Source organism: Miscanthus floridulus, chromosome 6, assembly GCF_019320115.1.
Source record: "Miscanthus floridulus cultivar M001 chromosome 6, ASM1932011v1, whole genome shotgun sequence".
Lineage (NCBI taxonomy): Eukaryota > Viridiplantae > Streptophyta > Magnoliopsida > Poales > Poaceae > Miscanthus > Miscanthus floridulus.
The window spans coordinates 31,678,310-31,695,530 of record NC_089585.1 but is presented as its reverse complement, the minus strand read 5'-3'; the positions used below and the strand labels follow the sequence as shown (position 1 = coordinate 31,695,530).

The 17,221-nt window shown below is 45.4% G+C and overlaps 2 protein-coding genes across 3 annotated transcripts; one reads left to right on the top strand and one right to left on the bottom strand.

Moving 5' to 3' along the window:
* The first annotated feature begins 1,772 nt into the window (after positions 1-1,772).
* Positions 1,773-3,872, top strand: LOC136458022 (putative F-box/LRR-repeat protein At4g15060). Of its 2 annotated transcripts, none has more exons than XM_066458029.1 (3): positions 1,773-2,810; positions 2,891-3,043; positions 3,151-3,872. In XM_066458029.1, the coding sequence occupies exons 1-3, from the start codon at positions 1,794-1,796 to the stop codon at positions 3,574-3,576; spliced, it is 1,596 nt and encodes a 531-aa protein (XP_066314126.1). In that variant the 5' UTR covers positions 1,773-1,793; the 3' UTR covers positions 3,577-3,872. The 2 variants fall into 2 exon arrangements, with proteins under 2 accessions (XP_066314126.1, XP_066314125.1); XM_066458028.1 differs by having other exon boundaries at positions 2,876-3,043.
* A 317-nt stretch (positions 3,873-4,189) lies between these two features.
* On the bottom strand, positions 4,190-8,397 carry LOC136458021 (mediator-associated protein 2). Its single transcript, XM_066458027.1, has 7 exons — positions 8,224-8,397; positions 7,817-7,984; positions 7,378-7,483; positions 7,201-7,285; positions 6,500-6,583; positions 5,231-5,335; positions 4,190-4,702 (listed from the first exon to the last, which is right to left on the bottom strand). Exons 2-7 carry the CDS (start codon positions 7,840-7,842, stop codon positions 4,428-4,430), a joined length of 681 nt encoding a protein of 226 aa, XP_066314124.1. The 5' UTR covers positions 7,843-7,984; positions 8,224-8,397; the 3' UTR covers positions 4,190-4,427.
* Between the last annotated feature and the right edge of the window lie 8,824 nt (positions 8,398-17,221).

Sequence of the window (17,221 nt, the reverse complement as noted above, 5' to 3'; positions counted from 1 at the left end):
GCTCATTCCAACAGCTGAGAAACGCGTTTGTGAGTGCCAAGAAGAGCAAGGTCCTAGTGAGGTGATTAAGATTCGTAAATCCAAGAGAGTAGCCTCATTAGTGAATCAAGAGCAGCAAAGTGTGCATCCACCGTTCTCATTAGGCTTCAAGTGGTCAAGTGAGAGTTCGTGCTTGTTACTCTAGGTGATCGTCATCACCTAGACGGCTTGGTGGTGATTGGGAGCTTGGTAATCACCCGGCGGAGCTTGTGGGTGACCCAACTCAAGTTATGAGCGGTTTTGGGTGATTCGCTGCGACTGAGTGTCGAAGAATCAACCCGTAGAGAGCACTTGATCCTTGCGTGAATCAAGGGGGAGCTACACCCTTGCGCGGGTGCTCCAACGAGGACTAGTGGGGAGTGGCGACTCTCTGATACCTCGGTAAAATATCGCCACGTTTCTCTCTCTATTTACTTTGAACATTTACATTGAGCAATTCAATACTTGTTTTTACATTCATAGAATTGCCATACTAGAGTAAGTTTGGAACATAGGTTGCAAGTTTTTTGTGCGTTAGATTAATAGAAACACTTTTCTAGGCACGAGGGGTTAATTGTGCTAACCGTAGAATTTGATTATTGCAAGAAAATTTAGAATTAGCCCAATTCACTTCCCTCTTGGGCATCTTGATCATTTCCTATATAAAAAGTCAAACTTATATAAACTTTGACAAAAAAATCAAATTATATACAAGCTTGGCACATAAAATTCAGGCCCCTCAAAGTATATCAATAGAAATATATTAAAACTGCATGTGTGATGATGTGATTTGACTGGCAAACGATAATATAATTTTATATTATAAAAAAAGTTAATGGTCAGGGTGTTTAGTTGGATGAATTTTAGATTTTGGGCTACTTCAGCATTTTTGTTTTTATTTGACAAATAGTGTTCAATCATGGACTAATTAGGCTCAAAACGTTGGTCTCGCAATTTCCAACCAAACTGTGTAATTAGTTTTTTTTCGTCTACATTTAATGCTCCATGCATGTATCGTAAGATTCGATGTGATAGCTACTGTAACACTTTTTTGGAAGTTAGGATAGAAACTAAACACGTGCTATATTTATCCTCTGCTATTATTCGATTTCATTTCACCCTAGCTATTTTTTTATGTACTAATTGTTAACCGGCTTGGACAAGTAGTCTGAACCTATGTTTGACCGGTTGCGTAGCACGCCTCCTTGTGTAGCAAGCAGGCGCGCCAACGACACTCCAACATGAGCCATGTTTGATACTCTAGCATAGCTAGAGGTTAGAGTTAATTTTTAGCTCAGGATTAGCCCTGAACTAACTTTAGCCTAAGAGATGTTTGGATACAAGGGTTAAAATGATAATAAATGTGCTTTCCAAATCATTGGTGTAGGTGAAAGTAGAGAGAAAACAGTGGACCCCACCTCAAATAGCCCCAACTAGCCCAAATAATCACCTCTTTGGGGGATAGTTTTTTAGGGTGGGCTAGTTGCAAATAACCCACTCTAGCCCTCCTATTTGACTACTTTAGGGCTAGTTGAGCTCCAACTAACCTAAACTAGCTCTAACCCATGAATCCAAACAGGGCCATGGTGATGCGTCTCAGGTCGTTGTCACTCACTCAAGTTTTGTGCCCCTGCTCTGTCTTTTACCCAATCTTGCGATGTAAGCTGCTAGTACTACTACCTAATACTGCTGCCGAGTAGTATAAAGGTTTTGTGAAAGCACCCAACATGTCTGAACCAAAGTGATCCCGCACTGGCATCGCACCCCCGCTTGACATGGAGATGCAATCGCGCCACCGGAGCAAGCGTGGAGCCATCGAGGTACAGGAACCTGAGGGGGAGGACCGGCTGAGCAGGCTCCCCGACGACATCCTCCACTCCATCCTCCGCGGCCTCCCACTCAAGCACGCCGCGCGCACCAGCGCCCTCTCGCGGCGCTGGGCGCGCACGTGGCTCCGCGCGCTCGCCTCCTCCCGGGTCCTCGACTTCACCGACCGCGACTTCGGACGCGGCCAGGCGCGGGCCGCGGCCGCCACGGTGAGCTGCTGTCTCCGGTTCCACGCCGAGCGCTGTGCGGCGCTCGACGTGTTCCGCGTGGCGCTTACGTCGCCGGTGCCGGGCACGGGCGCCGCCGCGTTCGAGCGGGACGTCGGCGCTTGGGTCGCGTCCGCCGTGGCGAGGGGCGCCAGGGAGGTGGAAGTGGACCTGAGGCCGCCGCCTACAAAACGGGGCGCCGTTGACGAAAGCGCGGCGTTCGTGGAGCTCCTTGGAGACCTGTTCGTGGCCACGAACTCGCTGGCGCGCCTCGCTCTCGGCGGGTTCAGCCTCCGCACCGTCCCGGCCGGCGCGGCCGGGCTCGCGGGTCTCCGATCGCTCTCCCTCAGTCACGCCGACGTCACAGGCGAGGCGGTTCGCGGTGTCGTGTCCAGTTGCCGCGCGCTGGAGTTCCTCAGCCTGAGCAGCTGCAACCTGCTGAAATCAGTTAGGATCGCCAGCGGGACGCTGCGGGTCCTGGAGATCGTGCGCTGCCCGGCCGTGCGGGAGCTCCGGGTCAACGCGCCCGCGCTCGAGTCGTTCGCCTTCCACGGCGACACAGTCTACTCGAGCGACTACGACGACCTCTCTTCTGCCGTCGACCTGGGCTCCACGCCGGCTCTGCGGCAGGCGTACCTTTCTCACATCGGCTTCGACGACGACGTGAACGCGTACCAGGATCGCGAGTACGCCTACTCCAACTTCTTGAGCTGCGTCGCTCATGCCCGGGCTCTGACACTCTGTTCCGTCGGCTTGCTGGTATGAAATTTAAATTATGGAAATGCCATGAAATTTACTAACCACTAATTTTACTCGCGGATCAGCATTTGTGGGCACAGCTAGGTTACGATGAGTGCGTGGACATTGATATGACGAACATACAAGAGCTGCAGCTGCTGCTGTCCTCGGAAGGTGAAGACGACGACCTCCAGAGCTTCGCCTCTTTCTTCCAGATCAACCCGTTTCCACTCCTGGACCGCTTGTTCGTCAGCGTAAAGCTCTGCCTTTTCCTGCTGCCCATCCTCCAACTTCCACGTGCAACAGTGCAAGCAAATACAGTACTATTTCTGAACGGGACATTACTTTCTGAAACCCGCAGCTCCCCAGCCACACTACCGATGCAAGCGACGCGGCGGCAGCACTGGCCGGCGAGGTCGTCAACGACTCAAGAATGATGATTCCCGGCTACGCGATCGTCCCCGTCGACGACTCAAGAATGATGATTCAACACTTCGACTTCGTCCTTGACCACCTGAGCTTCATCAAACTGGTGAATTTCCGAGGGACGAGGTTCCAGCTGCAGCTGCTGGCCTTCCTCCTGAAGAGGGCCCCTGCCCTGGAGCAGCTGGTGCTGGTCACGGTGGGAGAAGAGGGAGGAGCTCCGGTAGATGAGCACGTCATCCAAGGCTGGGTGTCGGGGATGCGGAAGGCATCGGCAGAGGCTCAGCTCATCGTGTGCCGGTCGAGCGAAGATCGCAGCCAGTATCCTGTGCACACGAGGTTCTACCACGAACTCGAAGAGTAATCGGGCACCATTGATCTCTCAACATCTACACGAGGCGTCCACAGTGTCATGCTGTACTTGTAACTATAGCATGAAGAATTTTTGCCGTTTTAGGCAGTGTAGCATTTCAGGATACCCTGCTGTATGATCACTCAGGCCCAGTTTAGATGCGAAATTTTTTGCAAAATGCAACTGTAGCGTTTTCGTTGTTATTTGGCAATTAGTGTCCAATCATAATTTAATTAGGCTTAAAAGATTCGTCTCGTAGATTTCGTTTAAACTGTGTAATTAGTTTTATTTTTTATTTATATTTAATGTTTCATGCATGCGTCCAAAGATTCGATGTGATGGAAAATCTTGAAAAATTTGACAAAATGAAGTGGAACTAAACAGGGCCTGAACTAATTGACTACTGTAATGCTGTAACGGTTGTCAACAGAATTGTTACCAATTTGAAAGTACAAGACGATCGAGCATTTAGGAATTTATTAACGAGTTTAGCAGGGGCATGATGCTCAGGTTAGATTATGCTTAACGAGAGCAAGCAACTAAAAGAGGCTTTCAGATGCTCAAGCAGCAATAACACTATATAGCAGCTGCTAGGGCTCTGATTTCAGCTCAGCACACCAACAGGAACAACCCAACATACATAGCCTTTCAGATACCAAAAACAAAATGCAACAGGCTGCTCCCAGGTATCGTATCATCCGATCCGGCAAACAACACCTGACACTCCAGCAAAACATTCTGCATGGATAAAATTGAAACCAGAAATGCATGAAGAAACTTGAACGTGAATTTCCAGCACAGCTCCTCAACTACTGATAGTTCAAGGGAAATTGATCTCTTGCCAAGGTGACACTACTACAGTACTATTCCACGATCTTAACCTTCTTCCTCTTCTTCTGTGATTTTTCTGAAGGCGATTGTGGCATCTCTGAGGCCATGTTGCTCCCCGCGCCTCCAGCTTGAGATCCTTGTGAGGCCTTGCCTGATACATTTGAGTGCCCCAGGCTGCTTTCATCCTTTCTCTTCCCCTTGTGTTTGGGTGTCGGTTCTGCGCTCCTTTGTCCCAGTGAAAGCGCCGAACCTTGGCTACTGCGGTTCTTTAATGCACTAGTGAACCGAGACATGGTCTTCTTAGAACCTGTGAAAGTGGGAACACGGGCAACCACAGTTCAACAAAGATGTCCCTTATAGAAAAAGAAGAAAAGAAGAAGAATGGCATGCAAGAGAACTGGCTGCATTTCTTTTGACTGATGTAAGTTACAGGAAGGAGGCATCGGTTATCAGTAAACTCAAATGGATAAGAGTATATCATCAAAATATTGTGCGCCAGAAAAGGTTACTAAATTTTATGGACATTTTTGGCCAATGTCCATACTCCTCTACTTTTCTTAGGATAAAAGAGCAGTTTTTTTTTTAACTAGCACTGAAAACATAAATCAAGAAGGTAGTATGCCTAACGGTTTCCAACAGAGATGATAATACAGTTGGACCAGACTTGTCTTTTCCTTTGTTGATCAGTTATGATAATAAGAACTTCAACAGAAAACCAAGTGGTAACAAGATTAAACTGCCAGCCATGAATATCTGCAACGCCATATGCTGCCTAACTTGGCTAGCAGTAGAAAAGTGCGATCAGCGAAGAAAACATATGTTAAGAAAGAATTACCTGCAGATTTCTTACTGCTAGGAGTAAGACTCCCAAAACTTGGTTTAGCCAATTCCTCAGGTTTAGGATAATGAACTAAGGAGACTCGCCTTGAAATCTTCCCCACTGTATTTCATTTGTTTGTCAGTGTGAAAAATATTTGCATAAAAAAGAGCATGCAACATGAATAACAGGTTAGAAAAGCCAAAATAGTGCCTCTAACACAAGAAGGTGATGGGTATTTACCTCTAGTGCCAAAAACCATTATGATTCTTAAGCAGAGTATGTTTATCTTTAGCTTTGTTTTCTTTATGGGCTTCATTAAAAAAATATTAAACATAATAATTATATTTACTCCAGATGTCACACACCAACTTAAGAAAGAGAATATTGATTTAGACTAATTTCCATGTTTTACATGATCAAATGATAGCAGTGGCGGATCCAGAATTCAAAAACAGTGGGCCCAAGTTAGTTGATTTTAAGTCAATTAATGCAAGAATTACACAATTAACATATATATAAATTGCAGGTTTTATGAAGGAGGTTAAATGTATTTTGGCAAAACATGTGGGGCCAGGTGGCCCCACAGGTTATACATAGATCTGCCACTGATAGCTTCTATGCCAGTTGTTTTCATGATCAGGTCGAAACTATATGCCATGTGGAATAGCACTGATTCATCAGAATTACAACAAAAAAGGTTGACATATTCTCATCAGTTGGCAGGCATATGATCCAACTTCCACACTTCGACTGTTATATTCAACAACATATCCCAAGATATTACTGAGTCTCAGTTGCTATCCTTCAATAAACAGAGAACTATAAGTGTGCCTTATCTGCAAGTAGACAATTTGAGATAATAATCTTTCAAAGATGGGAATCATGCCCTGCTTCTCCTCTTCCTATTTCAGTATGTTCCTTAAAGATCAAAACCACCCAAACTAACAAGTAGCACTAGTGCACTACCATGGTAACACGGCGGACAAAAAAAATATTTCCAAAACTCAATATGACTTTACATAGTATATTTTTTTTATTGTAACAGAAAAGTCACTATATTAACAATATACACGAAACAGTAATTGATGCTTCAGCCAATGGCAAGAAACAAACATGGAGAGCAAGCCATCAAATGCAGTGCCATATGGCCTGTAAAACTAACCCAAGAAACCAAAAATAAAGATATGCAGCACCATTTTAATAACATTTTTATCTAATGGAAGAGGCAAAAGCATCTGTGAAAATATCACACAATCAAAGGAATTAGTTGGTATTTCATCATACCAGGTTTTGTTTCTGACCCTGAAGGCAGGAAGACAGTTGCATCTGGTTTCTGAGCTGCAAAGCTCACAAGCTCATAATATTTCCCTGGCAAAATAAGTGCATTAGCAGCAGCTGATATTTCTTTGTGAAAAAAATTTCAATAGTTATTTGACACAACAATTGGACAATGATGTTTTCCACATGACAACTGACTGCAGTAACACTACTTAGTAATGCGGTGCTATGAGACATGAGTCCATGATAAAGCTGACAAGGAAATTTCATTTCAATGATCACACTTTTAAATATTGATGATGAGCACTGCCTTATTCACATAAAAGACTGTAAGTCGTACCCTCTTGGTTTCAATTTATATTTTGAAGAACCCATAAATAATAGTTTCATCACATAATGACGTAAGGATTATACAAGGAAATTGGTAGAAGAATAGTTTCACTACAAACTAAAATTCCAGCGGTTTAGGTTATGGAACACTAATTAATATATAAAAAAAAAGAGATCAAGACACGATCTTTGGCATGGAAATGCAATCGGTTCCATTGATGTCTCTAGTATAGGATATAGATGATGCTCAGGGAAACCAATCTGACCAAAGTTGTAGTGAATGGTACCCAAAGCGTAGTATGGGTAACCAGAAAGCTGAAATGCAACTAAACCATGTAATCAAGTCAAAGCAACTTCAAAACAGTCCATATCGTTACCTGAGGAACTTTCCAAGCTGCCCAAGTTTCCATCACTATGCAGCTTGAGAGAAAGCTCTTTGCCATGAAAATCCAAAACATCTAACTGCATCGTCACAAAGAAACACTAAGATATCAAACAGCCAAGATTGCAGCACGTTATAAGAACACTACTAGGGTGCAAAAGATCGATGTTACCTGGTCTTTAGGCCACTGAATTAACCAAAACTCTGTCGAGTCTGTTGGTGACATGTCAAGCATGGCTTCTTCTTTGACCTCCTCAAAAGCCGGTCCAGGCTCATAGCTGCAGCAGTTCACGCAAAGTTCAGATGCCAAAGAACACAGCATACAAGTAGACAAGGTGCACTGTCGAAAGTATACTGTAACTCAATTTGTAGCAAGCAGGCTAGCTAAACTTGTTAAGCTTTATGATAAGAGGAAGATATGCACAAGCTAAGTGATACTCCTACTCACATTGAATTAAATGGACAGAAAAAAAGTAGTAAAATGCAGGGAAAACAATGAATTGATATAACTACTCCAGTTTATTTAGAATACTGAGCACTCGAGGCGTCCCCATTCACACCAATCATACCACCACAATAACGCAAAGGAAACAAGGGAATGTCGATATTACCGGACCCTTGCTGCTGCCTTCACCATCTCTACCACGAGTCCAGGCTCTTACGATCCCTCACCCGCACGGGCGCAATTGACGTGGTTCTGCTGAAACCCCCGATATAATTTGGGAATAGCTGCACCCACCGCCTCAGTGGATTGATATCACGTACTGAAGAACGAGAACCTAATCGAACCAAGAATGGATGGATTAGATTAGCAGGAACCAAGCATCAAAGAAAATTGAATTGGACTTGGTGTTTTCTAAAAAGATGAATTGGACTTGGTTGCTCTCAATAATAGCAGAAAACAGAAGCTCCTGCAACAGTGAAGTGCAAGAAAAAGGCGTAGCTATGTAATTACTACAGTAATAATTGGCAACAACAGAGAAAAAAATCACACTCCACGCGAACGCGAATCTAGTACCTCAGGGGAAAGAGAGGTAGACGCCTACTCGACGAGAGGAGGCTTCAGTCAACGGGGCCGGGGGCTTCCTGTGCGGCTGTGCCCCTACGCCAGCGGTGCGCGCGGCCGCCGGTGGTGGAGCGAGGCGGACGGCAGAGCGAGGGAGAGAGCAGGACTGCTGGAAACAGAGGAATCAGGAAACCCTAATTTGGGCTTCTGGGCTTGCGTTGCCATTCTGCCGTCTCGCCCATGCCATGCTCCATGGGCCGAGGCAACAAGGTCAGGCCCACTGGCTGGGCCGTTAGCCCATAACGAATCACCACACGTCCACGCCGCACGTGTGAACCCCGTATTCCGATACCAGGTCAAGTCCGAGGTCCAGCCCACGCCGGCGAGGCCTCCGTATTCTAGTCCGGTCTCTTCTCTTGCGTGTTTGAAAGCGTGGCCGAGGCTGGCTCGGCCCGCGGACCTGTCCCAGGCCCGCGGGACTTATTTGGTTGCCTGTACTAAATGGACCTGGCCTAATACAGATTGTGTTTGGTAGGAGCTATAGATGGATATGGTCACCCTTATATCTTGATATGTTGGCGTTACCTCCCCTCTCTCCCTTGCTGGCATTCCATGTAACAGTTGATAGACGGGGGCGAGGAAAAGAGCAGGACCAGCACCACGGCAAAACGAGGAGATGGAAGTGGAGGCGGGCGGCCAACACCCCCACAGAACGAGGAGATGGGGTAGGCAGAGCGCGCAGGTGAGGTCGTGGCGCGAGGAGGAGGTGGTGTGGGAGGAATCGCGGTCTGCGGCAGCAGCTCCGCCTCCGACCTACTCCGCTCCATGTGCGCCGCGTGCTCGGGCTCGGGCTCAGGATCACGCTCCAGCTCGCCCTCCAGAACGCGCTCGACGACGACGACGGGCCCTCCTCCGTCTTCAGTGCCACGGGGAGCTACTCGTGCCCCAGATCCACCACCGCGGGGACGGCAGAGGTGCTGCCGCCGGTGGTGGTGGTGGCTTGGTGGGGGAAGAAGGGGGATGGCACCCGCGCAACCCTAGCACGGGTCCCCGCCAGTAGTGACTCCCGACGGCCAGGGTGGTGGAGGTGGCGAAATGCAAGCTGGGCGCGCAGTACTTCGGCAGGGAAGGGGATGATGCGGGGCATAAGATGAGGGGATGGGAGCTAGAGGAGGCGCCCCTGGATCAACGGAGGTCGTTGGAGGAGGTCACGCGAGAACGGCGGCGGCGGCGGGCCGGCGGCATTGCCTTTCCCTTTCTGCGGGAGCGGATAGCGGTGAGAGCCTAGGAGGTGACACAATCCCTCACCGCTCGCTCCACGGGCCAGGCTATGAAAAAACAAAGCTCCCCTTCGTTTCCTGGAGCCAGGCCCTTGAGTGCTTTGAGCAGCGTGCGAGCTAGGCCGAGGAACAGGAACAGCGAAACAAACTTGCAGCCCACGAGCGCAGCCGGGCCGTCGGGCCAGTGTTCCAAACACGCCCTCTCGGTCTGTCTGCTCGTGTGCTTTAAGGTTCGGTCAGTTAGATTGATCTCTAATCCTAACTGGACCCAACGGCTCAGTTGGGCCTTTGATTCACGTCCTGATTGGAGGCGTCCAGCCCACCATGGCTGGAGGGCCCCTATCGCACTGCGCTATAAAAAGAGGTGGGGGCTGGCGGCTCTAATCACGAGGTTGACCTGAGCCGAGCTCCCCACCGACACCAAAACCCTAATCCAATCAGAGAGGGGTGCAGCCAGTGATGGAAAGCCACCAGCCGCGCCGCCCGCTCCATCGACGTCGACGTCTTCATCGCCCTCTTCACCGACCGTCGCTGCCCGTGCGTAGACTACATCAACGAATGTGATGGCGTCCACTGAACCCAACCCATCTGCAGTGTCAGGTTCAACACCTTCTCCATTCCCTCTCTGTCTCTCTTGTTCTACATGTATTAGGATGAACTGCGTCATTTATCCCGTAAAAAATCACTCTACCGGCTAGATCTATGATCCTAGTGATCCTACAGCACAAACAATGGTATCAGAGCCATCGGTTTCTAGGGTTTTTAGATCTAGAACGGGTAAACCGATTAGAAAAGAAAGTAGAAGGTTAGATCCAGTGCGAGTCTAACAAGAATAGAGGGTTCGGTTGAACCCTAACCCTAACTGGGTTAAGGAAAGGAGAAGAAGAAGAGGGTTTTAGCCTTAAGAACGTAAGAGCCGAACCCTAAACCCGTGAAAACATCACGGTGAAGATAAATAGTGAAACCCTAAAAAGAAAAGAAACCATAACCCTAACTATCCCCAATCGGTTGAATCCGAGAACATAAAAGAGAAGCAAATCAGAGGGGGATGTTAGGGAAGGGGAGGCCTACCTCGTCGCTGAGCAGCGCTACTGCCTCGTCGGCGCGTGGGGAAAAGAAGGCCGAGCCGGGGGCACTGCTCGCCGGGCTCTGGCCAAAGGGGTGCCGTAGCCAGGCCGCTCGACGACGGTGCGCTCACCTACTAGGGAGCGCGCACGCCAACGAGGGGGCCGGCGATGACGTCATCGCTCCACCATTTCGCCCGCTCGACTCGCTCGGTTGCTGCTGTTGCTGCGCTGAGGAGAGAAACGAGAGCGGCGAAGAGAGAGACAGAGCAAAGAACCGAATGGTCTAGGGTTTCAGGGTCAGCCGCGGCCGGGGGGTTTTGATCCTGCGCCATCGACGCTCGACCGTCGGATCAAAACAAACGGCAACGGTTGATTGGGCTGCCTTTCGGCCTAGGGGGGCGAGGGCGCGAGGCTGAATTCCTGGCCTAGGCCCAGGTTGTGGCTGGACATGGGGGAGAGCGCGGGAAGTGCGCGGGCGGCCATGGGCCGTGGGCCGCTTTTGCTGCTATGGGCCGAAATGGCCAAACACAGTGAAATAGAATATTTTTTCGTTTTATTTTTTTTAGAAACTTTTTGATACATTTTTGATGAATTTCAATTGAATTTTGATGTCCAACTTTGCACAATTTTGGTTCCAACGACAATTTTGTTCAGAGAAAAGTAAAGTTCTATAAAGTTTCTGGAAAAATAATAATGAGAATATTTACGTTTTCCGCTGTGTATTTAAAGATATTATTTTCATTATTAAATTCGAACCAATGGGAGAATTTAATTTTAAAAATGGATATGTTTTAATTGATTATAATATTGTTATTATTCTGACCAACGTTGATTAATGGCAATATTATGATGTTTTGTTTTGCATTAATTCTATTTTTGCCCAATGGTGATGTAGAATTAATGTAGAGGACAATTGTTTGTTTTAATTTTGACCAACGTTGGAACTAAGGCATGCAATTGTTATTGTTATTATTTATGTTCTCACTCTATATGAATTGTGTTTTCAGGTGGATATAACTTGATGGGTTGTATCAAAGAGATCCCCACTCTTAAAGGTGATAACTACACGGAGTAGAAGAAAAAGATTGACCTGGCCTTCATCTTGGCTGAGATGGACTGGGTAGTCACCATACCATGTCCCACGGAGCCTGTGGCACTGGTGAGGGAGACAAACAAGGCTGATGCCGCTTGGGCAACCAAAGAGAGGGATTTTGCATTCCAAAGAATGTCCTATGACCTTGAGCATATGAAGTGGGTCATTACCAATAAAAAATGTTTGGCTGTGATAAAGAATACGATTGAGCCTGCAATTGTGGGCTCAATCCCAGAGTGTGACACCGTCACCGAGTACCTCGAAAGAATAAAGAGTCAGTTCACTGGTGAAAGCTCTAGTTTGGTTTTGATGAATTGATGAAACCCTAAGTGCTAACCTAGTTTATCAAGTGATCATGAGATAGGTAGCACATTCCAAGTGGTGAAGCAAATGAAGATCATAGCATGATAATGATGATTCCATGATGATGATCAAGTGCTTGGACTTGGATAGAAGAAAGAGAAAAACAAAAGACTCAAGGCAAAGGTATAAACTATAAGAGCTATTTTGTTTTGGTGATCAAGACACTTAGAGAGTGTGATCACATTTAGGTTTGATAGCCGTACTATTAAGAGGGGTGAAACTCGTATCGAAATGCGATTATCAAAGTGCCACTAGATGCTCTAACTCATTGCATATGCATTTAGGATCTAGTGGAATGCTAACACCCTTAAAAATGTTTGTGAAAATATGCTAACACATGTGCACAAGATGATACACTTGGTGGTTAGCACATTTAAGCAAGGGTGAAGAAGTTAGAGGTGAAGAGGAGTTAGTCTCGCTGGTCACAAGGTGACCGGACGCTGGTCCCAGTGGAACCGGCGCGTCTGGTCAGTTGAAATAGCAGAGATGCTGACATCGGTCAAATGACCGGACGCTGGGTCGCTCAGCGACCAGACACTGGCGAGGTGTGTTCGGTCCTGTTGTCGGGCAGAGCACAGAGGCTAGGGTCTCTGACTAGACGATGGCAGGGTCCGATCGTGCTTGACCGAACGCGTCTGGTGGGCAAAAAGCATTTCTAGAACCTTACTAGAAACGACCGGACGCTGGTGGCTCAGCGTCCGGTCAGTTATAGCGCAGCGTCCGATCAACTCAAGTGACCGTTGAAGTTGGGACACGTGGCTATCGTCGGGCGACTGGACGCTGAGGTCCAGCGTCCAGTCAACATGACCGGAGCGTCCAGTCAGCCCGTGTTGTGCCCAGTGAAGGGGTACAACGGCTCTATTTTGTGGAGGCTTCTATTTAAGCCCCATGGCCGGTTGAAGCTCATACCTTTGGTAATTTTCATTGACATAGCAACCTTGTGAGCTTAGCCAAAGCCCTTCCACTCATCTCCATCATTGATTCGTCATCTTTGTAAGATTGGGAGTGAATCCAAGTGCATTGCTTGAGTGATTGCATCTAGAGGCACTTGGTGTTCGTGTTTTGCTGTGGATTTCGCTTGTTACTCTCGGTGGCTACCGCCACCTAGACGGCTTGGAGTAGCGAGGATCGTCAAGCGAAGGTTGGTGATTGTCTCTGACTCTGATCGTGGTGATTGTGAGGGGTTCTTGACCTTTCCCCGGCGGAGAGCTAAAAGGTACTCTAGTGGATTGCTCGTGGCTTGTGTGATCCTCATCTTGTGTTGGTTGTGCGGCACCCTATTGAGGGTTTGGCGTGTGAAGCCAATTAACGCGTGAACCTCCAAGTGAGTGAATCGCCACAACGACTAGCTTGACGGCAAGCAAGTGAACCTCGGTAAAAATCATTGTGTTCATCATTGATACCGAGGTGATTGGTCTTCATTGATATTCATTCTTGTTATTGATTGTTTCCTTCATCTACATGGCGGTATAACCTTCTTGATCATTCTCTTTATATTACCACAAACTAGTTGCTAAGCTCTTTAGTGTAGCTAGTTGTGAGAGCTTGCTTGCTTGGTTGGTGTGGCTCTTTAGTTAACCTTTGAGAGCACACTAACATAGAATAGTGTCATAGCTATTGTATGAATAGATACTATCTAAACTAGAATTATGGTAGGTGGCTTGTATTTTGAGTAGGCTAGCGCAACACTTACTTCGCCTCATAGTTATCTAATCATTTTGTTAAGTGTTGTTGTAGAAATTTTTATTAGGCTATTCACCCCCTCTAGCCATTAGGACCTTTCAACTGGCTCTTTAAAGACATATGCTACCCAGCTGATGAAGCGGCTGGTGACAGAGAGGTACTCAGGTAATGGTGGCATAAGAGAGCACATACTAAGGATGAGCAATTTGGCATCCAAGCTAAACCCAATGGATCTGGCTCTCAAGGAAGAGTTCCTTATCCATCTGATTTTTGCTTCCTTGCCAAAAGAGTTTGGCACTTTTGTTGTCAACTACAACATACAGCTCAAGAAATGAGACATGAAGAGGCTCATGGCTATGTGTGTGCAAGAGGAGGAGAGAATGAAAGCTGCCAATGGTGGCTCTATCAATTATCTGAAAGATAACAAGAAAAAAAATATTAATGCTAACTTCTACTCAAAGTCAAAGGAAAAGAGTGTCATGCTGCATCAGCCTCAGCAAAATAAGTTCACAGTAGAGAAAGATCAATGTCTCTATTGCAAGAAGACGGAACATTATAAGAAAGATTGTTCCGATTACTTAAAGATGATCATGGCAAAGAAAGGTGAGAACATTATTACGTTCATAAATGAATCCCTGTATGTACAGTATTCGAAATCTACCTAGTGGATTGACTCAGGTGCAACTGTTTATGTTGCTAATTCTTTATAGGGATTCCGTTCGATGAGGACTACGCAAAGAAGCGAAAGACACGTTAAAGTTGCAAATAGAGTCCGAGCAGAAGTTGAAGGTTTCAAACTTATACTTAGAGATGTTCTTTATGTTCCCTCATTACAGAGGAACTTGATTAGTGTTTCATGTTTGGACAATGATGGATATGATTACCATTTTGGAAATAGCAAATATAAGATAACATTTAATAATGCATGTGTTGGTCTTGCTATCTTACAAAATAAGCTTTATTTGTTATCACTACGTGATGATATGAATGTTGTATGTGATGATGGGAACGTTGCGTGCGACAATATGAATGTATCCTTGTCTGCGGATGTAAACAGAAAACGAAAGAGAGCTCATGACGCATTATCGAAATTATGGCACTGTCGTTTAGGTTATATTTCGATGGGGAGAATAGAAAGACTAATTAAGAGTGATATTCTTCCTCCATTAGAGCTCTCAGATTTAGAACAATACAGAGAATGCATTAAAAGAAAGTATGTAAAGAAAATTAAGAAAGATGCCAAACGAAGCGTAGGAATTCTACAGATTATTCACACAGACATCTGTGGTCTGTTTCCTATAAAGAGTGTGGATGGTTATGATTCATTCATAACATTCATAGATGATTACTCTCGTTATGGCTACATTTATCCAACCAAAGAAAGAACAGAAGCATTGGATAAATTTAAGATATTTAAGGCAGAAATTGAAAACCAACACAATTTAAAGATTAAAATAGTTAGGTCCGACCGTGGGGGGAGTACTACGGTCGGCATACCCTATATGGTTAAGTTCTTGGACCTTTTGCAAGGTTCTTACAGGAGAATGACATAATAGCCCAGTATTCTACACCGAGCGAACCTTAGCATAATGGAGTAGCTGAAAGACGCAATTATACCCTGATGGATATGGTGTGCAGTATGATAAATTACTCCACCTTACCGATGAGCCTGTGGATGGAAGCGTTAAAAACTGTTATTCATATTCTCAATAGAGTACCAAGTAAGTCGGTGCCCAAAACACCGTATGAGTTGTGGACAGGAAGAGTACCCTCACTAAACCACTTACGTGTGGGGGGGAGTCCTGCTGAGGCTAAAGTATTTAACCTAAACATTGGAAAGCTAGATCCCAAAACAGTGAGTTGCCATTTCATTGGTTACCCAGAAAAGTTAAAAGGTTTTTGTTTCTACTATCTAGACAGACATACAAAGTTTGTGAAAACGAGACACGCAGTTTTCCTAGAAGATGAAATGATGAGGAGGAGCATGGTAGCTTGAGAAATTGACCTTGAAGAGAAGCGGGTGTATGCGCCCACTCCGATAATTCATGAGTCATTTTTCTCACTATCTGTTGTCGCTGCACCGATATTGCAAGATACTGTGGTGCTAGCACCTATTGTTATTCCGCATGTGGCAACAATGAATGATGATGAGGAACCTGTTCTTCAGGATCCTGTAGAACCAATTGCCACAAATGAGGGAGAGCAGCAATAGCTTCAAACAGAAGATGTGCCAAATATGGAGGCCCCTAAAAGGTCTCAAAGAGTTAGAAAATCAGCTATTCCTGTTGATTATGAAGTGTACAACACTAAGGAATTTCAAATGGAGGATGATCCCACCTCATTTGAAGAAGCCATGAGAAGTGATCATTCATCAAAGTGGCTTGAGGCCGTGGAAGATGAAATGAAATCTATAAATGCCAATAAAGTTTAGGATTTGGAGATAATTCCTAAAGGAGCCAAAACAGTAGGCTGTAAATGGGTCTACAAAATAAAACTTGACTCTTAAGAAAATATAGAGAGATATAAAGCACGACTTATGGCAAAAGGCTTTACGCAAAGAGAATGGATTGATTACAATGAGACATTTTCTCCAGTCTTATGTAAGTATTCCTTCAGAATCATAATGACATTAGTAGCACATTACGATTTAGAATTACATCAGATGGATGTAAAGACGGTATTTCTCAATGGAGACTTGGAGAAAACTGTTTACATGGCACAACCGAAAGGTTTTGTCATGGAAGAAAAAGAACGAATGAGATGCCGCCTAAAGAAATTCATTTATGGATTAAAACAAGCTTTAAGACAGTGGTACTTGAAGTTTGATCAGACAATAAGAACTTTTGGGTTTAAAGAGAATGTAGAGTATAATTGTGTCTATACAAAGTTTAAGAATGAAAAGTTTATCTTCTTTGTCCTGTATGTGGATGATATCTTACTTGCTAGTAGTGGTGTCAGTCTACTACTGGAGACAAAGAAATTTTTGTCCTCAAAATTTGATATGAAAGATCTTGGTGAAGCTTCGTTCGTTCTAGGGATCGAGATTCACCGAGATAGAAGTAAAGGGGTATTATAACTGTCACAAAAGGCATACATAGAAAAGATCTTAAAGAAATTCAGTATGCACAAATATAGTCCCTCACCTGCTCCTATAGTCAAGGACGACAGATATGGGGATTTTCAATGCCCCAGAAACCAATATGAGATCGATCAAATGAAAGTGGTTCCATATGCTTCAGCTGTCGGAAGCTTGCAATATGCTTAAGTATGCATGTGCCCTGACTTGGCATTTGTTATCGGGTTACTTGGCAGATTCCAGAGCAATCCTAGAACAGAACACTGAAAATTAGTAAAGAAAGTCTTGCGTTATTTGCAAGAAACGAAAGGCCTCATGATGACATATAGGAGATCTGATTCATTCAATATAGTGGGATATTCAGATTCTGATTATGCGGGAGATGATAGAAAATCCACGTGTAGATATGTATTCACTCTCGCAGGGTGAGCTATTTCATGTAAAAGCT

Coding starts and splice junctions, on each gene's coding strand:
- LOC136458022 (XM_066458028.1), top strand. CDS start 1,794: ATGGAGATGCAATCGCGCCACCGGAGCAAGCGTGGAGCCATCGAGGTA. Junction 2,811..2,875: donor TCTGTTCCGTCGGCTTGCTG/GTATGAAATTTA, acceptor CTCGCGGATCAG/CATTTGTGGGCACAGCTAGG. Junction 3,044..3,150: donor TGGACCGCTTGTTCGTCAGC/GTAAAGCTCTGC, acceptor TGAAACCCGCAG/CTCCCCAGCCACACTACCGA.
- LOC136458021 (XM_066458027.1), bottom strand. CDS start 7,842: ATGGTGAAGGCAGCAGCAAGGGTCCG. Junction 7,484..7,816: donor AAGGCAGCAGCAAGGGTCCG/GTAATATCGACA, acceptor GAACTGCTGCAG/CTATGAGCCTGGACCGGCTT. Junction 4,703..5,230: donor TAGCAGTAAGAAATCTGCAG/GTAATTCTTTCT, acceptor CCACTTTCACAG/GTTCTAAGAAGACCATGTCT.